Here is a 26,245-nt window from a genome sequence, read left to right as displayed (position 1 = left end):
GGGTGATGAAACGGTTTGGAATCAGATGTGACAGTTGCACAACACTCTTAGTATACTACCACTGAAATGTATACTTCAAAATGATTAATTTTGTTATATGAATTTTACCTCATAAAACTTTTCTTTCTTAAAAGATTCCCACATCAAATCCTATTTCCTTTCTGCCAACACTTTCCATTCCCACTATTCCCATGCTATTTCAGGCCCATTTTGTTGTGTTTGAGTCTTCAATAACCCTTCAGACTAGTTTCCTTATTAATCCAATCTGTCCCACTCCAACCCATCATCCATAAATATAGTTGCAATCACATGACATTATTGCTCAAAAGTCACCAGTGGCTCTTTATTGACTATCAAATTAAGAGAAATACTCTTTCTAGAATCTATACCCCTCTCCGGAATGTCCACACTCTTCCTTTCTAGGATTATTATACACAGTACTGAAAAGGGCAAAGACTGTAATTTTTTTAGAAAGATTTTATTTATTTATTTGCCACACACAGAGAGAAAGAGCATACAAGCAGGGGGAGCAGCAGGCTACCTGCTGAGCAGGGAGCCCGATGCAGGACTTCATCCCAGAACCCCAGGATCACAACCCAAGCTAAAGGCAGATACTTAACTGACTGAACCACCCAGGTGTCCCAAAATACAGCACAGATTTTCAATAAGCCTTTGGGTTCAAGGTTCAAATCCAAGCTATACCACTTACTGTGGAAACCTAAACAAATTATTCACTTTTCTAAGCCTAGAAATGGAGAAAACACCACTTATTGTCATAGTGTTCTAAGAAGTGAATAAATTTTTTTAAAAAGTGAATAAGATAATATAAATAATAGCACAGTAATACAGTAATTGTTAAATAAAAGATTCCTTCCATAATGCCCTGCAGTGAAACTATCTAAATCTTATTAAAAATGGGCCACTTAAAAACCCAGGAATAAATAGTATTTTAACCTTCAGGATTTTGTTTGCCTTGTTTGCTAGTTTCTTCCTAAAATCTTATTAAACCGGGGCACCTGGGTGGCTTAGTGGTTAAAGCCTCTGCCTTCGGCTCAGGTCATGATCTCAGGGTCCTGGGATCGAGTCCCGCATCGGGCTCTCTGCTCAGCGGGGAGCCTGCCTCCTCCTCCTCTCTCTCTCTGCCTGCCTCTTTGCCTACTTGTGATCTGTCAAGTAAATTAAAAAAAAAAAAAAATCTTAAAAAAAAATGTTATTAAGCCATCTGCCTGTTGGGGTACATGGGTGGCCCAGTTGGTTAAGCATCTACCTTAGGCTTAGGTCATGATCCAGGGGTCCTAGGATTGAGCCCTGCATGGCATCAGGCTCCCTGCTCAATGGGAAGCCTGGTTCTTCCTCCCCTCTGCTGCTCCCCCTGGGTGTGTTCTATCAAATAAATGACTGAATGACTGAATGAATCTTAAAAAAAAACAAAACAAAACAAAACAAAAAAAACAAGAACAAAACACAAACCTTTGCCTATCAAAAACCTACCCAATGCAAGAAGTGCTATTTCAAATAACAATTTTATTTACTTCCCATTTTGTGTTTTCCAACATCTTTCATTTCCCCACATCATCCTCCAGAAATATAAGCTCTCCTTTTTAAAGCACCCTAGCACCTTGTACTTCTTAAGTAATTGTATCACAGCATTTCTTGTGTTTATCTTTTAACCTCACTCACTACTATAGCCATCAGCTTCCAGAAAGGAAGAGCATTCCATGTCTCACTGATCTTTCGAGTTTCCTATAATATTTAGAACTGTGCATATATCAGATGCTCAATAAATGTTAGACTGATTAAAACCGAAGAGTGATAAAAACCAAATAAAAATTTAAACTTGAAGTTAATGGCTAGTTTCAAAATGATTTTTTTTTAAAAATAATGAAAAAGATGCCTAAGACTAATTATACATTGTCAAAAAAGGAATGAAGAGTTTTTGGACAGAACTACCCATTAAACTTCCAAGTGGGAAAACAACAAAAACAGCCTATTTAAACTGCAGAGGTCAGAAATATTTCAGGGAAAAAAACATAAACTTAGAATATTTGTTTCCTATGCAACACAAAGCCCTCTGTAATCTTTGAGCATTTCTTTAACTTTACACTAATGCTAAGGAATATAAGCTCCTCAGTACCCAAAAAACCCAGGCCCTTGCAAGACTCTGAGCCTATGCCCATTACTTTTTTTTTAATTTTTTTTAAACCTCAAACATATGCCACCCTCATTCTTCAAGATTCAAACAAGGTATTCTCTTCTCACTAGAGCTTTTGCTCTCTCCCCAAAACCGAACAAATGTATTTCTCTTTTGTGCCACTACTATTCTTTGTAAATATTTTTAATGTAATGTTTGACCATCTGTATAACAATATTTACTTCTTTGAGCATAAACACCAAGTTTTTTTTAATTATTATTTTTTTATAAACATATAATGTATTTTTATCCCCAGGGGTTTAGATCTGTGAATTGCCTGGTTTACACACTTCACAGCACTCACCATAGCACATACCCTCCCCAATGTCCATAAGCCCACCCCCCTCTCCCGACCCCCTCCCCCCAGCAACCCTCAGTTTGTTTTGTGAGATTAAGAGTCACTTATGGTTTGTCTCCCTCCCAAACCCATCTTGTTTCATTTATGCTTCTCCTACACCCCCAAACCCCCCACACTGCATCTCCACTTCCTCATATCAGGGAGATCATATGATAGTTGTCTTTCTCCGACTGAATTATTTCACTAAGCATGATACCCTCTAGTTCCATCCACGTCTTCGCAAATGGCAAGATTTCATTTCTTTTGATGGCTGCATAGTATTCCATTGTGTATATATATACCACATCTTCTTTATCCATTCATCTGTTGATGGACATCTAGGTTCTTTCCATAGTTTGGCTATTGTAGACATTGCTGCTATAAACATTCGGGTGCATGTGCCCCTTCGGATCACTATGTTTGTATCTTTAGGGTAAATACCCAGTAGTGTAATTGCTGGGTCATAGAGTAGTTCTATTTTCAACTTTTTGAGGAACCTCCATGCTATTTTCCAGAGTGGCTGCACCAGCTTGCATTCCCACCAACAGTGTAGGAGGGTTCCCCTTTCTCCGCATCCTCGCCAGCATCTGTCATTTCCTGACTTGTTAATTTTAGCCATTCTGACTGGTGTGAGGTGGTATCTCATTGTGATTTTGATTTGTATTTCCCTGATGCCGAGTGATGTGGAGCACTTTTTCATGTGTCTGTTGGTCATCTGGATGTCTTTTTGCAGAAATGTCTGTTCATGTCTTCTGCTCATTTCTTAATTGGATTATTTGTTCTTTGGGTGTTGAGTTTGCTAAGTTCTTTATAGATTTTGGACACTAGCCCTTTATCCGATATGTCGTTTGCAAATATCTTCTCCCATTCTGTCAGTTGTCTTTTGGTTTTGTTCACTGTTTCCTTTGCTGTGCAAAAGCTTTTGATCTTGATGAAGTCCCAATAGTTCATTTTTGCCCTTGCTTCCCTTGCCTTTGGCGATGTTCCTAGGAAGAAGTTGCTGTGGCTGAGGTCGAAGAGGTTGCTGCCTGTGTTCTCCTCAAGGATTTTGATGGACTCCTTTCTCACATTGAGGTCCTTCATCGATTTTGAGTCTATTTTCGTGTGTGGTGTAAAGAAATGGTCCAATTTCATTTTTCTGCATGTGGCCGTCCAATTTTCCCAATGCCATTTATTAAAGAGGCTGTCTTTTTTCCATTGGACATTCTTTCCTGCTTTGTCAAAGATTAGTTGACCATAGAGTTGAGGGCCTATTTCTGGGCTCTCTATTCTGTTCCATTGATCTGTGTGTCCGTTTTTGTGCCTGTACCGTGCTGTCTTGATGATGACAGCTTTGTAATAGAGCTTGAAGTCCGGAATTGTGATGCCACCAACTTTGGCTTTCTTTTTCAATATTCCTTTGGCTACTATTTGAGGTCTTTTCTGGTTCCATATAAATTTTAGGATTATTTGTTCCATTTCTTTGAAAAAAAAATGGGTGGAATTTTGCTGGGGATTGCATTAAATGTGTGCTTTAGGTAGAATAGACATTTTCACAATATTTGTTCTTCCAATCCAGGAGCATGGAACATTTTTCCATTTCTTTGTGTCTTCCTCAATTTCTTTCATGAGTACTTTATAGTTTTCTGATTATACATTCTTAGCCTCTTTGGTTAGGTTTATTCCTAGGTATCTTATGGTTTTGGGTGCAACTGTAAATGGGACTGACTCCCTAATTTCTCTTTCTTCTGTCTTCTTGTTGGTGCAGAGAAACGCAACTGATTTCTGTGCATTGATTTTTATATCCTGACACTTTACTGAATTCCTGTACAAGTTCTAGCAGTTTTGGAGTGGAATCTTTTGGGTTTTCAACATGTAGTATCATATCATCTGCAGAGTGATAGTTTGACTACTTCTTTGCCGATCTGGATGCCTTTAATTTCTTTTTGTTGTCTGATTGCTGAGGCTAGGACTTCTAGTACTATGTTGAATAGCAGTGGTGATAATGGACATCCCTGCTGTGCTCCTGACCTTAGCAGAAAAGCTTTCAGTTTTTCTCCACTGAGAATGATATTTGCGGTGGGTTTTTCATAGATGGCTTTGATAATATTGAGGTATGTGTCCTCTATCCCTACACTTTGAAGAGTTCTGATCAGGAAGGGATGCTGTACTTTGTCAAATGCTTTTTCAGCATCTACTGAGAGTATCATATGGTTCTTGTTCTTTTATTAATGTGTTGTATCACACTGATTGATTTGTGAATGTTGAACCAACCTTGCAGCCCTGGAATAAATCCCACTTGGTTGTGGTGAATAATCCTTTTAATGTACTGTTGAATTCTATTGGCTAATATTTTGGTGAGAATTTTTGCATCTGTGTTCATCAAGGATATTGGTCTGTAGTTCTCTTTTTTGATGGGATCCTTGTCTGGTTTTGGGATCAAGGTGATGCTGGCCTCATAAAATGGGTTTGGAAGTTTTCCTTCCATTTCTATTTTTTTGGAACAGTTTCAGGAGAATAGGAATTAGTTCTTTAAATGTTTGGTAGAATTCCCCTGGGAAGCCGTCTGGCCCTGGGCTTTTGTTTGTTTGGAGATTTTTGATGACTGTTTCAATCTCCTTACTGGTTATGGGTCTGTTCAGGTTTTCTATTTCTTCCTGGTTCAGTTGTGGTAGTTTATATGTCTCTAGGAACGCATCCATTTCTTCCAGATTGTCAAATTTGTTGGCGTAGAGTTGCTCATAGTATGTTCTTAAAATTGTTTGTATTTCTTTGGTGTTGGTTGTGATCTCTCCTCTTTCATTCATGATTTTATTTATTTGGGTCCTTTCTCTTTTCTTTTTGATAAGTCTGGCCAGGGGTTTATCGATCTTGTTAATTCTTTCAAAGAACCAGCTCCTAGTTTCGTTGATTTGTTCTATTGTTTTTTTTTTGGTTTCTATTTCATTGATTTCTGCTCTGATCTTTATGATTTCTCTTCTCCTGCTGGGTTAAGGGTTTCTTTCTTTTTCTTTCTCCAGCTCTTTTAGGTGTAGGGTTAGGTTGTGTACCTGAGACCTTTCTTGTTTCTTGAGAAAGGCTTGTACCGCTATATATTTTCTTCTCAGGACTGCCTTTGTTGTGTCCCACAGATTTTGAACCGTTGTGTTTTCATTATCATTTGTTTCCATGAATTTTTTCAATTCTTCTTTAATTTCCTGGTTGACCCATTCATTCTTTAGAAGGATGCTGTTTAGTCTCCATGTATTTGGGTTCTTCCCAAATTCCCTCTTGTGATTGAGTTCTAGCTTCAGAGCATTGCAGTCTGAAAATATGCAGGGAATGATCCCAATCTTTTGATACCGGTTGAGACCTGATTTAGGACCCAGGATGTGATCTATTCTGGAGAATGTTCCATGTGCAGTAGAGAAGAATGTGTTTTCTGTTGCTTTGGGATGAAATGTTCTGAATATATCTGTGATGTCCATCTGGTCCAGTGTGTCATTTAAGGCCTTTATTTCCTTGTTGATCTTTTGCTTGGATGATCTGTCCATTTCAGTGAGGGGACTGTTAAAGTCCCCTACTATTATTGTATTATTGTTGATGTGTTTCTTTGATTTTGTTATTAATTGGTTTATACAGTTGGCTGCTCCCACATTAGGGGCATAGATATTTAAAATTGTTAGATCTTCTTGTTGGACAGAACCTTTGATTATGATATAGTGTCCTTCCTCATCTCTTATTATAGTCTTTGGTTTAAAATCTAATTGATCTGATACAAGGATTGCCACCCCAGCTTTCTTCTGATGTCCATTAGCATGGTACATTGTTTTCCACCCCCTCACTTTAAATCTGGAGGTGTCTTCGGGTCTAAAATCAGTTTTTTGTAGGCAACATATTGATGGGTTTTGTTTTTTTTTTTATCCGTTCTGATACCCTGTGTCTTTTGATTGGGGCATTTAGCCCATTAACATTCAGGGTAACTATTGAGAGATATGAATTTAGTGCCACTGTATTGCCTGTGGTGACTGTTACTGTATATTGTTCTGTTCCTTTCTGGTCTACTACTTTTAGGGTCTCTCTTTGCTTAGAGGACCCCTTTCAATATTTCCTGTAGAGCTGGTTTGGTGTTTGCAAGTTCTTTCAGTTTTTGTTTGTCCTGGAAGCTTTTTATCTCTCCTTCTATTTTCAGTGATAGCCTAGCTGGATATAGTATTCTTGGCTGCATGTTTTTTCTCATTTAGTGCTCTGAATATATCATGCCAGTTCTTTCTGGCCTGCCAGGTCTCTGTGGATAAGTCTGCTGCCAATCTAATATTTTTACCATTTTATGTTACAGACTTCTTTTCCCGGGCTGCTTTCAGGATTTTCTCTTGTCACTAAGACTTGTAAATTTTACTATTAGGTGACGGGGTGTGTACCTATTCTTGTTGATTTTGAGGGGGGGTTCTCTGCACCTCCTGGATTTTGATGCTTGTTCCCTTTGCCATATTAGGGAAATTCTCTCCAATAATTCTCTCCAATATACCTTCTGCTCCCCTCTCTCTTACTTCTTCTTCTGGAATCCCAATTATTCTAATGTTGTTTCACCTTATGGTGCCACTTATCTCTCGAATTCTCCCCTCATGGCCCAGTAGCTGTTTGTCCCTCTTTTGCTCAGCTTCTTTATTCTCTGTCATTTGGTCTTCTATATCACTAATTCTTTCTTCTGCCTCGTTTATCCTAGCAGTAAGAGCCTCCATTTTTTATTGCACCTCATTAATAGCTTTTTTTATTTCAACTTGGTTAGATTTTAGTTCTTTTATTTCTCCAGAAAGGGCTTTTATCTCTCCAGAGAGGGTTTCTCTGATATCTTCCATGCCTTTTTCGAGCCCGGCTAGAACCTTGAAAATCATCATTCTGAACTCTATATCTGACATATTACCAATGTCTGTATTGATTAGGTCCCTAGCCTTCGGTACTGCCTCTTTTTTTTTTTTTTTTCTTTTTTTTTGTGGTGAGTTTTTCCGCCTTGTCATTTTGTCCAGGTAAGAGTATATGAAGGAGCAAATAAAATACTGTAAGGGTGGCAAAGACTCCAGGAAAATGCGCTTTAACCAAATTAGAAGAGACCCCAAATCGTGGGAGAGAGAAAGGGGATAATAAGTAGTTCAGGAAAAAAATAAATAAATTAAAAAAAGAAAACAAAGAAAAAATATAAAAAAGAAAAAAATATATATATATTAGATAAACTAGTTAAAAAATGTTAAAAAAGAAAAGGGTAAAAGTTAAAAAAAAAATTAGAAGAAAAAAAATTAAATTAACTGCAAGACTAAAGAATCATGGGGAGAAAGCCATGAGTTCCGTGCTTTACTTTGTCCTCCACTGGAATTCTGCTGCTCTCCTTGGTAGGTGAAATTTGTCTTGGCTGGATTTCTTGTTGATCTTCTGATTGCACCGCCCTTACCAGGGGCCGGGCTAAGTAATCTGCTCGGGTTCACTTTTGGGAGCTTTTGTCCCCTGAACGCCTTCCATAGAGTTCCGGAGGACGGGAATGAAAATGGCGGCCTCCCAGTCTCCGGCCCGGAGGAGCCGAGAGCTTGGGGCCCCACTCCTTAGTGCACCCTCAGAGAAAAGAGCCCAATCACGCCCATCTCCCTGGCCTCTAGCCGCGCTCCGAGCTCACCCAGCCTGCAACTGGTTCAAGGTAACCCTGAGCTGAGAGCTCACTCCTCGGCTCTATCTCTGTAGCCGGCTTCCCCGGTCTAATACCTGCGAGCTCTGTGACACTCAGACACCCCCGATCCTTCTGTGACCCTGCGGGACCTAGGGCCACACTGGCCCCGTGTGGGGTTCACCCCAGTTTAGCCTCTGGAGCGATGTCCCTCAGGGGAGCAGACTTTTAAAAGTCCTGATTTTGTGCTCCGTTGCTCCGCCCTTTGCCGGGAGCCGGCCCCTCCCCCCACCGCGGTCTATCTTCCCGTTGCTTTGGATTCACTTCTCCCCCGGTCCTACCTTTCAGATAGTGGTTGATTTTCTGTTTCTAGAATTGCTGTTCTTCTCTTCAATCTCCTGTTGGATTTGTAGGTGTTTGCAATGGTTTGATAAGCTATCTAGGTGATCTCCTGCTACCTGATGTAGTCTCAGCCTGCTACTTCTCCACCATCTTGACTCCAGTCCTCAAACACCAAGTTTTTAATCACTTCCCTACCCCCACTGCCTGGCCCATATTAAGTGTTCTATTAGTGTTTATCATGTGAATGACAAATACATGCATAATCAATAGCCTGCTTTTTTCTCCTCTGCTTACAATTCTTTGAGAAGAACCTGTTTATTGCCCTTTGTCTCTGTTGCTAAAAAAATGGTATTTCCAATTTCCTGTTACCAATGAGGGAAATCATGGAAAAGTGCTTTAGAAAATTATACAAATGTAAAATATCAGTATCTCTTTTCAAGGAGATCATCTACAACAAGGAGGGTCCCCCAGACCAAGGTATTAACTTTTCTAAATTCTTCTCGACTTCACAGTTAGTTCTCCACAATCATCCTAACCTTAATCCTTTTGCATCATATCTTTCTAATCTATTGCTTATCTGATTCTAATTCTTTCTCTACTCTTTAGTCCTAATGGGTATATAAGGCAAACTAACAAAAACATAAAAAACTTCTAAATTTAAATTTTAGTCCTGGTACTTACTAGTTCTATCTGATCTTGGTTGAGTTATTTAATCTTCATTAAACTCCAGTTTCCAGGTCTGTGAAATGGTAAGAACCTACCTTTTAACATTTGTTTAAAGAAGTTTATATGTAAAGCACCTAGCACAGTACATAGCACATAGCAGGCACTCCATTAATCAATGGTAGTTATTACTCCTAGTGCTGCTGGCATTTAATTTTTCAAAAACACTTAAATCTTTATTATTGCATTTTATAGCTAGACTCTGCCAGGGTTGGGAGGGAATGCTCAGGTCTGAGCACTGAGGATGTGCTCGCTCAAAAGTGAGGCAGTCATTTTTATCATTAGCTTTGTTCAAAGAACAAAGTATAGCTTCCAATCTGCCCTTCACTCCTACCCACTGGTCTGTCTTCTCTCCTCCTACAGCACTATTTCTTGACCAAAACACTGTATTATTAACTCCTCCAAGTTTTGAAGAATCTGGTTAAGCACTGTAAATATTCCAGTCACATGACAGTTGTCTTTTCCTTAAGGCAAATCTTTGTACACATAACTACTTTTATATAACCTGGTTTCCAAATCCTTGATATACTAGATACAGTATTTGGAAGTATCCAAGTTTCTCAATGCCACTGTTAAAGTATATCTATCCAAAGTGGATAAACTATGTCATGTTTCATTTGGCCAGCACACACATAAAGTAGCTATTTGTATACTTTCACTTTAACTACATAGATTTGAATCAATGCTATCATGAACTGCACTGAAATTCTTTAGCACCCACAGTAACATAGCAGTCTTGTTTTAATTTTTTAGAGGTGGGGGAAGGGCAGAGAGAGAGGGAGAGAGAATCTTGGAGCCCAATGCGGGGCTCAATCCCATGACCCGCATATCGTGACCTCATAGCAGCTTTTACTCATAAAAAGTCCTGCCAGGCCAGGTTTTCAGCAATCTCTAAAAACTTAATGTAGAATTTTACGTTATAATGCCTGCCCCTAATTCACTTTGTTTATTTCTATTTTAGTTTTTACCTTTCAAATATATGTATCTGAACTCAATATATTATTCTTTCGTCCTTAGTATTCTTTTCTTTAAGCATGTCATCTTCCCTCCATCTAAATCATTGACTAAATAAATGTTCAAGAGAATGAGGCCAAAGCAAGTATTACTTATTCTAATTCTTTAAGGAACTGTAGTTCTGGTTTTTAGTTCCTACTTCTTCACAGTTTCTCCCTCATGGACTTTCCTGATTTCTATCACATGTAGACTGATCCGTTGTTTTACCAGGGCTGTAAGGCTTTTTAGAGTTAGAAGGGACTTTCCAGGATCATCTAGTCTTGCCCAACTTTCCTTTACAAATAACAAGAAATCAGGAAAGTTTAGTTACATAGCCTTTGCCACATGGTTAAAAGTGGTATATCTGGGAGCAAAATTAGGGAATTCTAAATACAAATATATGGTGTTCTTTCCAGCACAAGTTTTTATTTAAATTTTTGTATATTTATCTGTTCATCTACATGAAAGATAAATTATTTTTTATTATTGTTTTATCTAAAATACTGTACCCTCTTTGTTTATTCTAGCCACTACACATGGAACATATATAATGTATCTTCTACTGCAAAGCAAAATAAATACAAATTTTGGCTTGCTGCAGTTAATGAAAAAAAAAGGAGTATCTTGGTTGCAAATCTCAAACCCTCACCCTCAGGTCTACAAATGTATTTAAGATTATTGACTTTCTGAGACAACAGAGAGAATGATAACTTTATCATTGTATTGATGGTATATAATGAATCACCATACCAATGATATATTCTTTTTACACCATTTCTGGTTGATTTATGGTCATTTATGACCACCAAGCGACCAACACTTATGATTAAACCAAGATATGAAATCCACTGTATTAATATTAAAATAACAACCTCCTCACCATGTAAATTCTATGAAAGTTGGTCTTAGTTTTTCATTCTCTGATTGTTGTCTGGCTTACAGTAGGCTCCCAAGGAAAATATGTTGAGATAAATGAATAAATTAATAACTTTCCAAAAGGAAAACTAACCCAGAAAGTGGATCTAAAAATGTATTAACTTTCCAAAAGTAAACAAAAGACAGATATTCCAGAAGAATTCACTTGGCCACCAAAATTAACTAAAGAAACAAATGAGTCTTAATATTACAATAATGACATTCTTTTTCAACAAAGTACTTGCTCCTTTTCCATTCTGCCTAAAAATAAAATCTCTCAACAGGTTACTCTTTGTTTCCTTAGATTCCTTATGCATGAGAATTCTACAACAACCCCTCTATTCATTTTTCTAGAAACACCAAACAAATATTCAAAGAGATCAAATCAAGTTCACTCTCATAAGATCATAAAAAGGCCATTAGCAAATATACACATGAAGCTCTGGTTAAGTTAGTATCAGTGTTACATTATGACCTGAACTCAAAACAATCCCAGTAATTCACTAGTTTCAGTGTTTTTATTTTCTATGTATGCAGCTCCTCTCAACTCATTTCAAAATATCAAATCTCGCAATTACCAAAAGAGCAATTTCTAGCAATCCTACATTGATTAAGTCAAAACATTCTCTATATTGCTTTATTAAATGTTATCTTCTATATCATTCCTCTAAAATCTAAGTAAAAAGTACTAAAACAATATTTATGTTGATTCAAATACCGAGGACGGAAGAACTTGCTCACCTAATCCTTTCTTTTCCTCATATTTTTAATGTTTATAATTTAATTCACTTCAAATGTCTATTCTAAGTTCAAAGTTACCAAAGTGTAACTAACTGCAAACTCATTTATATCCTTTCTCTTTACTTTCAAACACTGATGATAAAACATTTTAAAACCTATTACTTATCAAGTCAAAACTAGTATTATCTGAAGTATCACCAATCATTTAGCTTATGTTTCATAAACAACATAAAGCATCAGCCTATTATAGAAACACATCAGGTTCCATACAGTTTTTCTTTAAATTCACAAAAGTGAAAAATCTAATTCAAAAACTACAAGAAAACTATGGATTTAATAAATAGATAAACTTACTGAAAAAATCCTTAAAGACGTTTAACCAATCCATTTTGAATAAAAATCCCGTGTTCTCTTTCGTCAGTTTGTCAACACAGCTCAGGATAATTCTCTGTGAGCTTCCTGGTCTGTTCTGCAACACTGAAACTCCCCACGCCCAATCCATGTGACTTGGCCTACACCCAGGCCACAGAAAGTTTTTCTGAGGCTTCTCTCTAAAACTTCTCCCCCTGAACTATAATACAACCTATAAAACAAGTATATCATCATGGCCACAAAGTTACCTTATTATTCAGACTTATTTTAGAAGAAGCTTTAAAGCATGTATTTTTAATAGTTGAAAATATATTCATGCATTCATCTCTCCCTTGTTTTCTCCTTTTCTTTCTTATCTTTCAAACAATGTCTCCACCAACACAATCATTGTGAAACAAATCCATTAACCACATGGGACACTTAAGTTACCAAAAAGGAGTTCAGAAATTCTAAGAGAAAGCTATCTGATACAAAAGTTGGAATCACATCATTATACAGGAGAACTAAAAGATCAGTAACTTAAAACAGAATGTTTTCAAGTATCCTGCAATACCTATAATATAGTAATAAAGTTAACAGAGATATTCTAGGACTTAAATAGATAAAAAGTCTTTCCAAAATTGTCTCAATAATGTCAGAAAACAGTATGGAAGGTTTCCCAGGCGTACTGACAAACAATAAAAATTCTATCTAGCTGGGCTTTTTAAAGTTTATATGCAAATAAAAACTGGGATAAATGCAAATAAAACTGGGATATACTTCCATTTTGCTCTATGATATTAGGTTTTTTCACAATATTCTGTTTAAACATTTAAAAATATCCAGTCCCAGGATACCAGTATCCTTTTAAAAAAGGAATAAAAAAGTCTAGGTATAGCCCTAATCCCTGTTGTGCCTTCATAACGATGAGGCATACTTTCTTGATACCAAGTTACCTTAATTTTCTCCAATACCTCTGATCTACATGCTTTAAGTAAGTGTCCAATATTTGCAAAATCAGAAGTATTCCTGGTTCTAACTATGGTCTCTTCAGATAATCAAGGATAACCTCTTTCTGATTTGTCCTTCAGTTAAAAAATAATAATGGTCTTATTTGCAAAACTTAAAAATCTTAATAAAAGGTAATCTCAGATACAGTAGTTAAAAGTCATAGTGAAAACTCAGATTGGTAACTTCATTTATTAAACTACCTTTAAAATACTAGAAATGTTATTCACTCACAAACCAATATTCCAGTATTTTATATTTACTTTGAGTTGTACTATATTTTAGTTTTGGCTATTTTACAGTGTTAAAAATAAAAGATCTATCTTCTATTGCTGTTAACTGAAAGAACACTCTAGACTAGTAAGGCCAAATAAAAAATAAAGCTAATATAAAGCAGTTAGTAATATTTTGTATTTGTCAATCATGCCACATTACTCCCAAACGGTTTTTGCAAAGAGAAATTTTACTTTCTTGTCCACATATATACAAAGAACCATTAAGTAACAGCCTGTTTGCCTGAATACGAAAAATGAAATTCTGTCCCTCCCATTCCTTCCTGTCAGCCAAGGAGAGTTTAAATAAAAGGAAAAAGAAAGAGGCCAGTCCTCATCTGTGCATATTTCCTTCCTATCAGCTCAGCCAAGCCCACTGTGAGGTGGGTTCCATTATCTCTGGCCCTGATGGAGAGCTAGTAAAAACAAACAAACTTTACAGTTAGAGAAAGAAAAGGGGGAAAAAAGAAAAACAAAATAAGAAATCAGTTTTGTAGATGCTAACCTACGGTAAATAATCTACAATTTAAAACTCTTTTATCAAATGCAAAACGAAATAATAGTTTGTTCTTAAAAGCAAAATTCAAAATGTAAGCTATTAAATGTTAAAATACAGCAATGTTCCATATCTTAAAAACTGCCTTAATGCGAAGGAGGCAATTCTGAATCTCCCTCATTTATCTCTCTCTCAATTAGATGTAGAATTTACCTAACTTCAACAGACAGTCACAGTTCAAGGGGTTCTGGCTAGAGGATCTGATTCAATCCTGCTCACTGGCACCACCCTGGTCTGGCCCTTGAACACCAGCTAGATTTACAGAAACTGCCCATTAACACTTACGGCCTTTAATGCTCTTCTGACTTGGCTGAGTATGTGCTATGAGCAAACTTAACCTGGCCTAGCTGAAATTCTAGTCTTGGCCTTTCTATTTTACCCAATGCTTCCAAAATTCTACACAAAGAACCAAGCTCTAGCATCCACTTAAAAGAAAGCATTATTGGTGTTTTAATACAAAAATAACTTACCTAACGTATCCTTCAGATTTTTTACAATAGATGCTTTCCGAGCACTGTTTTTCCTCTCCACATAGTTAGAAGGCACAAAACCCGTTTTATTCATGGAGTTTCGAACTCGCCACCAGGACTTAGAGTCATCCAGAAGCCATAATCTCTCATTCTTCTTGATGTCCAGCTCTTGTTCTTGTTGGGCTACATAATCAAATTTGGCTACTACCACCACTTCTTCTGCCATCTTTCAGCAGCTTCAGCACTGTAACCACATACAGAACATTTTTATAAGGTCTAGTAGTGGTCTACATGCTTTTCAAAAAAAAAAAAGACACATGTAAAAACCCGAGAACTGAAAGACTAAAAGGAAAAATATGAAAAACAGAAACAGGCAATACCAATACTAATCAAATACTAATCAAGACAAAAACTGGTGTGGCTATATTAATACACAAAAAGGACAAACTATCAAGGCAAACCATTCCCAGTAATAAAGAAGTTCACTACACAATTGAAGGTTTTATTAAATATACATAACAGCCAAACTTGTTTGTACTTATTAACATAGTTCCAAAATAGACTGACGGAACCACACAAAAATGTGACAAATCCATTGTCAGAGAGGACAATTTTTAACATATTTACTTAATAATAAATCAAGGATACAAAAAAATTGATAAGGCTAGATAAAAACTGACACCAAAACCATTAAGTCTGATCTAATAAACATACATAAATATTACTTCCCAGCAGAATAATAGAAATGGAACATATATAAAAATTACCAATGTGAGGTGATAGATAAAGTCTTAATAACTTTCATGTACTTGGTATCCTACAACCATATTCTCTGACAATCATCACAGAAAGCTTCTTAAAAACCTCCTGTTTGGGAACTTCTAAAACTTCATGTGTCAAAGAAGAAATTATAATAGCATTGTGAAAATAGTTACAGGAGTAAAATGATAAAAAGACTTTATATAACCAAACTTGTTGGATGCAGCAAAAGGAGTATATAGAGATTCTAGATGGAAATAGTTACATCAAAAAAAACAAGAAAAACTTAAAATAGTGAACTGAGTATGTCTTAAGCAGTTAGAAAGGTAGAATAATATAAAGCAGAAAAAATGAAATAATACAAATAAAAGTAGAATTTCACAAAACAGAAAACAATGACACAGAAGAAAGCTCAACAGAACAAAAAGTAGTTCTCTGTCATGACTAACAAATGGACATAGTTCTAGCAAGACTTATAAATGAAAAAATTTCAGAAAAAAACACACCCAAATATCAGGAATAAGAAGGGAGTCATAATTAGAGATGCAACAGACATTGAAATCACCTGGCAATATTCAAAACAACTTTACCAATAAATCTGAAACTAAAATGTGCAAATTTATAGAAAAATAAAAATTTAAAAAGTAGTAACATTCAACCAGTCATTAAGAAATCTTCCCATAGGGGCACCTGGGTGGCTCAGTGCGTTAAAGCCTCTGCCTTCGGCTCAGGTCATGATCCCAGAGTCCTGGGATCGAGCCCCACATCCGGCTCTCTGCTTGGTGGGGAGCCTGCTCCCCTTCCTCTCTCTTGCCTGCTGCTCTGCCTACTTGTGATCTCTGTCAAATAAATAAAAATAAAATCTTTAAAAAAAAAAGAAAGAAATCTTCCCATAACAAACAGCAGGACCACATGGTTTACACGCAAGTTTTATTAAAATTCAAAGAACAAGTACTTCCAATTTATACAAACTCTTTCAGAAGAAAGGAAAATTACAAGCCTAACTCACTCTTGAATTTATTAGATAAGCTCCATGCTTTCAGAGAGATTTATTTTACATAAACAGCTACCCTTGGCTTAGCAGGCAAATAAATTCAGCTTTCAGGTTTGGATATTGAATAGAATTCCCTTTCTTTTTCTTTTTTTTTTTTTTAAGATTTTATTTATTTATTTGTCAGAGAGAAAGAGAGCATGCACCCACAAGCAGAGAGCCTGATGTGAGACTGGATCCCAGGATTCTGGGATCATCACCTGAGCTGAAGGCAGACACTTAATTAACTGAGCCACCCAGGAGTCCCAGCATTCTCTTTTCTCAACAACGAAGTAAGCTGTTCAATATTTTCAAAGAAATTATTTTAATCTAGAATTCAACATCCACTAGCATTAAAGTGTAGATACATTGTGGTTAGAAGGTAGACGCTTTTGGGGGGCATTGCAAGGCCTCAAAACCTACTACACATTCTCCTGAAAGAATGACTCATGTGTGTACAGCAGTGAAATAACTAATAATGCTAAAATAAGAAGATGATGTGGTATTCAAAAAATAATGAATAGAGAAACCAGAAAAATCAATTTGTATTCTTATAATTTTTCTGTTTGAAATTACTCGCAAATAAAAAGTTGTAACCAAAGATAAATAATTACTAGTTCATGATACAAAAATTTACAACAATGAGTGATGACTTTCTGAGGCCAGAGAAAGCAGAGGGCTTTTTTTCAGGCATACTTGAACACCGACTCTGATTCCTTCCCTGTGGGAACCTGTACACCCACACCCTTATAATTAATCTACAAATTTAATGAAATTTAATCCCAGGCCCCAACGGAATTTCTTTTGAAACTTGACAAACTGACTTTAAAATTCATCTAGAAGAGTAATCACATAAAACCAGCAAATTACATTCTATAGAAAATTAGAGTTGATATGACACTGTAGGTTGTATACCCAGAATTTTCTACTTTCCTATCAATATCCCAATTATCCTTCCAGTTGTCAACTTACTATTATTGTATTAGCCATGCAACTTGTGGGGACTGACTCTACTTTCTAAGCTGTATTTGGGTTAGTCAAAGCTCTATCCTCAATCAAAAGGATAATAAGGGAATGCTACAAACAGCTCTACACACAAATTCAACAATTTAGAGGAACTGGACCAATTTTTCAAACATACAAACAAACAAACAAAAAAACAAAGTACCAAAACACACTCAATATGAAACGGATAATATGAATAGCCCTATAACTATTTGGGAAATTAAATTCGTAACTTGAAAATTCCACCCCCAAAAAGAAATCTCCAGGTCTAGATGGCTTCTCAAGAATTCTACCAATTATTTAAAGAATTTACACCAATTCTACATAATCCCTTCTAGAAAATAGTAGAAGGGAAATGGGGAAATACTGCCCAATTTATCTTTGAAATTGATATTAACTGATGTCAAAACTAAACAGTATAAAAAGAGGAAACTACCAACCAATATCCCTCATTAATATAGATCCAAAAATCCTTAACAAAATATTAATAAACAGAATTCAGCAGTATATAATAAGAATTAATACTCCATGACCAAGTAGGGTTTTTCCAGGGATGCAAAGCTGGTTCAATATATAAAATTAATTAGTATAATTCACCACATTAACGAGCTAAGAAAAATCGTATGAGCATATTACTCAATGCAGAAAACGCATCTGGCAAAATTCAACCCCCATGATAAGAGTTCTCAGAAAAACAGAAATAGAAGGGAACTTCCTCAACCTGATAAATAGGATCTACAAAAACCTACAGCTAACTACTTAATGGTAAAAGATGCCTTCCTCCCACAATCAAGAACAAGGCAGGTATCTGCTCTCACTATTCTTACTCAACAAAGTGCTACAAGTTTTAGCTAGCTCAGCAAGGCAAGAAAAGGATATAAATGGCATATAGATCAGAAAAAGAAGAAATAAAACTCTCCTTATTTACAGATGACATGAATGATTACAGACAAGATCCTAAAAGCCACCAAAAACTCCCCCCCCAAAAACAAACAAAAAAAACACCCAATCCCTCCTAGTATTAACTAGTGAATTCAGCAAGGTCGCAAGACATAAGATCAACAAGCAAAAATCAACTGTCGTTCTATATACTATCAATGAACACATGGACACCAAAATTAAAAAAGCAATACCATTTATAATTACTAAAATAAAAAAGAAAAAAAATGAAAAGAGGCGCAAAGCTTACAAAACATGAAGGAGACTGTACGTTGAAAATTACAAAATGCAGATGAAAGAAATTAAACATCTAAATAAAAGTGTTTTTGAAATAGAAGACTCAAACATAGTGAGGATGTTATTTTTTCCCAAATTGAAATATAGGTTTACATAATTCTTAGCAAAGTCCCAGAAAAAGTTTTTTTTTTATATCCAGACAATATTATTCTATAATTTAGATGGAAAGGCAAAATAACTAGAGTAACTAAAACGTTTTAAAGTTAAAAAAAAAAAAATGGGGGACGCTTACTATATAGCTAGAGTAGTCAAGACTGCATGTCATCAGCAAAGAAACAGACATGTATATCAATGGAGAAGAAAGAGAACCCAAGGACATCTGGTGGCTCAGTCAGGCGACATCAGGGTGGCTCAGTCAGTTAGGTGTCTGCCTTTGGCTCAGTCATGATCCCTGGGTCCTGGGATCCAAAGTCCTGCATCAGGCTCCTTGTTCAGCAGGGCACTTGCTTCTCCCTCTGCCTGCCCCTCTGCCTCTTTGTGCACCCTTTCTCTGGCTCTTTGATCAAGGTACAAAAAGTAATTCAGTGGGGTGGGGGGAAGCTTTCTCAGCAAATGATGCTAAAGCAAAAGGACATCAATATCCCTCGCCCCCACAAAAAAAGTACAAGACCTAATCTCACACCTTAGACAAACATAAACTCAACATGAATGACAACTTTAAATGTAAAACTATGAAACTTTAAGAAAAATATATAGGAGAAAATCTTCAGGATACAGAGCTAGGCAAAGAGTTCTTAGACTTGGCAACAAAAGCAAGATCCATAAAGGAAAAACTCAAGAGTAGAAAAACAAATTCAGTTAGAAAACGAGCAAAAAACATGAAGAAGATATAGAGATGGCAAACAAAACACATAAAAAGATGTTCATCATCATCAGCTATTAAGAAAATGCAAATTAAAACCATGTTGAAATGTCACTACACACCTATCAGAATGGCTAAAACAAAAGAGTAACAACACCAAATGCTGTTAAAGACATGCTGAAACAGATCACTCATACAGTGCTGATGAGAATGTGTTAAATGACACAGATGCTCTGAAAATAGTTTGGCAACTTCTTGTAAAATTAAACACGTAACTACCATACCAACCAACTGTACTCCTGGCATTATCCCCAAGAAATGAAGACTTATATTCACATAAAAACTTTTACGTAGATGTTTACAGCAACTTTATTTGTAATAACCAAAAATGGTAAACCACTTAGATGTCCTTCAAGAGAAGGGCTAAACACAGTGTGGTACATTCTATACCTAGGAAAAGGGAAGATAGATATATGCAATAACCTGAATGCATCTCCAAGGAATTACAGAGTAACCAAAAAAAAACCCCCAAATAATTAAAAAAAAAAAAAAACAAAAACAGAATACCAACCCTGAAGTTTATACACTATGTAACTACATTTATGACATTCTTGAAATGACAATTATTTTGATTGCCTGGGATTAAGGAGGGAGTTGGAGGGAAGTCAATGTGGTTATAAAAGGGCAACATCAGGGATTCTTACAGTGATGAAAATATTCTCTCAACTGTATAAATATCAATATCCTGGTTATTATATGGTACTATACTTTTGCCAGATGTCATCACTGGGAGAAACTAAGTAAAGGAGACACTGGATTTTTCAGTAAGTTGTAATTTCTTTTGATTGCATGTGGATCTATAATTATCACAAAATTAAAAGTTTAAAATAAAATACACTGATTAAAAAAGAAAAACAAAAAATAAAATACAGAAATAATACGTTCACATTCCTGATATAAGGAAGTCTTTTTTTTTTTTAATTTTTTAAAAAAGATTTTATTTATTTACTTGAGAGAGAGAGTGAGAGAGAGAGCATGAGAGGGGAGAGGGTCAGGAGGAGAAGCAGACTCCCCGCTGAGCAGGAGTTTCCCCCCACCCCAGGCGGGACCCGATCCCAGGACTCCAGGACCATGATCTGAGCCAAAAGCACTTAACCAACTGAGCCACCCAGGCGCCCTAAGAAGTCTTTTAATACCATGATTTCCATGTTAGAAACTATAAAATGAAAAACGTTTAACTTTTATACAGCAAAGGACATTAGTACCTACTGCTGCTGTAACACATTATCACAAACTTAGTGACTTAAAGCAACACAAATTATCTTACAGCTCCAGAGGTTAGAGGTATGAAATGGGTCTTATGGGCTAAAATCAAAGTGTCAGCAGTGTTGTGTCTACCTGTAGGGGAAAATCTACTCCTTGCCATTTCCAGTTTCTAGAAGCTGTCTGCATTTCTTGGCTCGTGATTACGTCACCCTGACCTTTAGTGTGATCCTCACATCTATTTTGATTGCTTTAAACCTTCTGCCTTTCCCTCATAAGGACCTTTATAATCTACAGTGGGCCCACAACAATAATACAAAATAATCTCCCCATTTCAAAATCCTTTAACATAGGCAAAGTCTCTAACTATGTAAGGTAACATATTCACAGGTTCTGGACGATAAGGAGTGTACATCTCTGGGGCAGACTTTATTGTACCTACCACCAACATCAAAAAACAATGAAAGTAAGTTTAAAAATTGGCAAAGAACAAAGAACAAAGACAGTCAAAAAGTATTATAAAAGATCCTGAATGTCCTTATATAATTAAAGAAATGAAAACTAAAATTGAAGTATTATTCTTCATCAGAGTAACAGAAAAAAACTCAAGGCTTATTTTGTAATAAAATAATAAGCCTTGGGCCGCATGGGTGCCTCACTGGTTAAGCTAATGCCTTCAGCTCAGGTCATGATCTCAGAGTCCTGGGATCAAGTCCCACATCAGGCTCCTTGCTCAGCGGGGAGCCTGCTTCTCTATCCTCCTCCGCCTGCCACTCTGCCTGCTTGCACTCGCCCGCGCTCTCTCTCTCTCTCCTCTCTCTCTCTGACAAATATATAAATAAACAAAATTTAAAAAAAAATAAGCCTCTATAAGACTATACAAAATAAACCTTCTACTACATACCTTATTGGCCTCATAACTAAAAATTGATATAAAGCTTAACTTTTTTAATTATGTAAATTTTCAACATATACAAAGTAGGGAACAGTAGTATAATGAACCCCATACCTATCACCCAACTTCAATTACCAACTTCAATTACTCTGGCTTTGCAGTTCATTTATTCCCCCCCTAATTTTGGTGGGAGTACTGGAATCCTATGATTTCACCTATAAATACTAACAGATAAGAACACATACCCCACAAAAAAATCAAGGGGTCTTTTACCTTTTTTGCCATGGGCCCCCACACTGTAGCAAAAAGGTTAAGTCTGGTAAAACCTATAACCCCTACTCAGAATAAGGTTTTAAGTGCATAAAAATACATGGCACTGCAAATAAAATAAACTATACTGAAATTCAGTTATCAAGATATTTTTTAAAAACTTATACTGTTAAAAATATGTGTTTCTTTATTAAGGTCAAGAGAACCTGCAAACAAGTCTTTCATTTCATCCAGTACTGACATTCAAGTTTCACTGAGTCTATTGAAATAAAAAGTCTTTTATAGTTGGTTTGAACTGGGATCTAAACTAAGTCTGTATATTGCACTTTGGTTAATGTTTTATATCTCCTTAATCTACATAACACAGTTCTCTTTCCCCACTATTTCCATGCCATTTATTTGTTGAAGAACCTGCCTCCATTTATCCTGTAGCACTTCCCACACTGCGGATTTGATTGAGGTGCATCCTCATGGTGTTCCTTTATCTCCTCTATTTCCTGTAAGTTGGTAATTTTAACTAGAGCCTTTACTGCCCCACCCCCACCCCAGATTCTTTTGTTGTTGATGATGCAAGAATACTTCACGGATGGGGCGCCTGGGTGGCTCAGTAAGTTGAGCAACTGCCTTCAGTTCAGGTCATGATCCTGGGCTCCCTGCTCCATAGACAGCTTGCTTCCCCCTCTCCCTTCTCCTTGTATTCTCACTCACTCACTCTCTCTGTCAAATAAATGAATAAAACCTTTAAAAAAAAATACTTCATAGATATTCTCAAGAAATACTTATTGGCATAATACAGGAGGCACCCTGGTCTGGCTGATGTTTAAAACGAACAGCAGATATAGTAGTATCAAACTGATTCACCCACCACGTTCCCCATCAAACCTTCACCTAATGGGTTTATCAGCCACTGATGATTACTGCCCAGATCTACCATTTCCAAAATGATCTGCTAGCTATACATGCTTTTAGAAATTGCAACTGTTTTACTAAGAACATTTTTTGATTACACTAGTACAGAGACCCTACAAGAAAGGCAGAATATATGTCTCTGTGTTTAGAACACCATATAAAAAGCTAGATTCAGTTGTTTCCACTTTTTGGAGATCACTTTATTTTTCCTTTTAATAATTTAATTATTTTGGGGGGCACCTGGGTGGCTCAGTCATTAAGCGTCTGCTTTTGGCTCAGGTCATGATCCCAGAGTCCTGGGATGGAGCCCCATATAGGGTTCTCTGCTCAGCGGGAAGCCTGCTTCTCCCTTTCCTACTTCCCCTGCTTGTGTTCCCTCTCTTGCTGTGTCTCTCACTGTCAAATAAATAAAATCTTTTTAAAAAATTTATTTTTTAAAGTTTATTTATTTATGTAAGTAATCTCTACACCCAATGTTGATCTCACAAACCCAAGATCAAGAATTACATGCTTTTCTGAATGAGCCAGTCAGGTATCCCTAAAATTTAATTTTATTTCATTATTATATAAAGCATTTAGATGGTTCTAAAAAGTGTAACAATCAAACAAGGTACATTCAGAGAGCTCTGCTTCCATACTCACCTTCTCTCTCTTTTCTCTCCCTCTCCCTACAGGATAACCATTTTTTATTGATTTTGGTTTATCTTTCTATTGTTGCTTTTTGAATAAGTAAAAGAAAACATATGTAAATTAGAAATTCTAATTTTCACACTCCCTCACAACAAAACATGTACACACACAAAGGGAGGGGCACATTATGTACTATCTGAACCTTGCTTTAAGTTCAACAATGTATCTTGAACATCATTCCATAGCAGGATCAGAGTTCTTTTCCAGTAACTAACTACTGCACAGTACTTCATCATTATAGAAATATCTCAGTTTCCTCAACTTGACCTTACTGACAGACGAGTTGTTTCCAGCCTTCTGATTATAAATAGTGCTGCAATGACTAGTTTAATATACATGTCATTTGTTTTTCTGTTAGTGTGTCTTTGGGTTAGAGTCAAAGAAATAAGAATGCTGAGTTGAAGCTTAACATTTATATAATTTTGTGAGATGGTGCCAAATACCCTATCTATAGCTTCTTTATCCCTCTGTTATTTTCCACAATATTTGGGAATGATTATTTCCTCACAGCATTACCAACTAAATATGGATTTTGGATTTCTGCCAAATAAGAATTGGTATTTCAAAGCAGTTTTTAATTATTTCTCCGTTAGTGAAATTAAGTACTTTTTCCCAAATTTAAGGGACATTTACTTTTGTTTTTCTGGGTGAACTACCTGTTTATATCTTTTGCCCATTTTCCCAAGGTATGGCTTTTCTTTTCCAATTTTTAAAAGCCCTTTATACAGTAGGAATACTTGCCCTTTGTCTTTGATATAAATTTTTCTCAGTCATTTATCATTTTAACTTGGTTATTATATTTTATGTATAAAATTTTTGAAGAACAACTTGACAGTAACTGTCAAAATTTTACATGCACATTTCTTTGAATCAGCAATCTACATACTATAGGAAAAAATAATTCAAGTATTCAAAGTCATGTGTGTAATAATGTTTGCTGTGGCACTGCTACGAATTGTGAAAAGTAAGGAATGAAATACACTGAGAGTGTCTAAACTGTAAGCACTCACATGCAGAATGACCAATAAATATTAAGCAAAAATGCAAATTCTAAAACAAGCATTATAATTCTATTTTTTAAAAAGTCCCATAACATGTATTTGTATATACATTAAAAAGTTCTGGGAGGATATACATCAAATTGTCAAAGTGGCAGCCTCAGTAAGTGGTAAGATTGATAAAACTTAGTCCATAGTGGTTTGAGTATTTTACAAAAAATTACTCTACTTTTACAAAATGTACTATAAAAAGAGAAAACCAACTGAAAGCTATAACTAACAGGAATTGGCAGCCAAAACACAAAGTAGGTGTGAGGAAACATGGAGATAGTATGAAGAAAAATGATAGGGAACTGAGGGAAAAAGAAATGAGAGAAAAGTAAGGGTATAAAATAAATCTGCTTTATCGCAGAATCACAACTAAAACCTAAACAATTAGAACATAAAGCAAAAAAGAAAAAAAGCAAACAAACCCACAAGAAACAAAAACAAAACAACATTAATAAATTAACTTTGCTTTGATGACTATTTCTTCAGTAAGTAGCAAGTAAAAGAGCTAACTGGAATTCAGAATCCTGATAATAGGGAAAATAATCTTTAAACATAAGAAACACTGATGACATGCTTACACAAGAGGGACAACAACAGAGGCCAAATGAGAATGCCTACTCATGCCTACTCTAAAGCATAAACTAAGAGTAGACTGGGTAGAAACATTTGCACTATTTTAACAACCATTTCCCTCCTGATCTCTTTTAGCCAAGCTTAGTTCAAATTACATAAACTGAATATGATACAACTCCACTATTCTTTGATCCAGCCAAGAGGCCTGGTTGTAAAGATGGTCACTTAACTTAACATTCTATATTCTCCTATAAAAGTTTCGGCTCCATGTTTTCAACTACACTCATGTAATTTATACTTGGCTGCTCCTGGCCCCTACTCTTGCTTTCAGGAACAGGATTCCTGTCCTTTTGTCTATGTCCTTGTACCTGGCACCTGAACCCAGGAGCCTTACCAACCAGTGTCCAATTACTGCCTGAAATGAAGTACTGCCTTTCCTTGATAGAATGAGAAATGCCTATTTTGATCCCCACCGATTGCGGGCCCTGCTCTGATAATACAAATATCATGGACCCTGGAATTGACATTAAGTCCCTGTGTACACTGCTCACATCCTGCTTGTCTATTCCTCCTGCGCTTATTTTCCTGATCTCAATTTGCTTTCAAATTCACCTCCAATCTCATTCCCAAACTAGACCCATACATACTTGCTGATCATACTCGTGGACTTTCCTGATCTGGATATTACAAGAATAGGACCAAAGTGAAAGTAAAGAACTCGCTTCAGTGTCACTGGGACAATACAAAATTTACTGTTCTAGAGATCTGCATAAATTATCACTATTATTGGAAAGGGATCAGCAGATTAAATTGGAGAATACCTACTGGCTTACAATCAGAGGTCTTTAGACCCTTTCACAAAGGCTGGGGTTGTTAAAAATACGTAACTCTACACCAAGGAATGTCTACTGAATGTATATAATTCAGGTTAACTTAGCATTTCCCTTACAATAATCCTTTGAAGTATTATCCTCACTTTACAAAATATGATATGAAGAAGTTAAATGACTTTTAAACCTTAGAAAATTAAGTGGTGGAAACTGGGAGACAAATGCATGTTCCTTTCATCTCTTCAAAGTTCATACGCTTTTTTTTTTTTTTAATTCCAGTACAGATAACATAGTGCTACATTAGTTTTAGGTGTACAAAATAGTGATTCAACAGTTCTACACATTATTCAGTGATCAACATGATAACTGTATAAGTTGATGCACTTTTTATTACCATGCTGCCTTTTTTTTTTTTTTAAATACT

The 26,245-nt window shown here is 36.1% G+C and overlaps 1 protein-coding gene across 1 annotated transcript in view; it reads right to left on the bottom strand.

Moving 5' to 3' along the window:
- LOC111155007 (NCK adaptor protein 1) overlaps positions 1-26,245 on the bottom strand; it is a 97,172-nt gene that overhangs the window by 12,572 nt on the left and 58,355 nt on the right. Inside the window, exon 2 of the mRNA XM_022514999.1 lies at positions 14,511-14,754. Within this exon, the coding sequence (XP_022370707.1) occupies positions 14,511-14,736 (226 nt within the window). The 5' untranslated portion in view covers positions 14,737-14,754. The remainder of the gene's footprint in view (positions 1-14,510; positions 14,755-26,245) is intronic.

The sequence above is a fragment of the Enhydra lutris genome, unplaced genomic scaffold (assembly GCF_002288905.1).
Source record: "Enhydra lutris kenyoni isolate GAN:26980312 unplaced genomic scaffold, ASM228890v2 scaffoldscaffold39, whole genome shotgun sequence".
NCBI lineage: Eukaryota > Metazoa > Chordata > Mammalia > Carnivora > Mustelidae > Enhydra > Enhydra lutris.
This window is presented reverse-complemented; position numbering and strand designations above follow the sequence as displayed.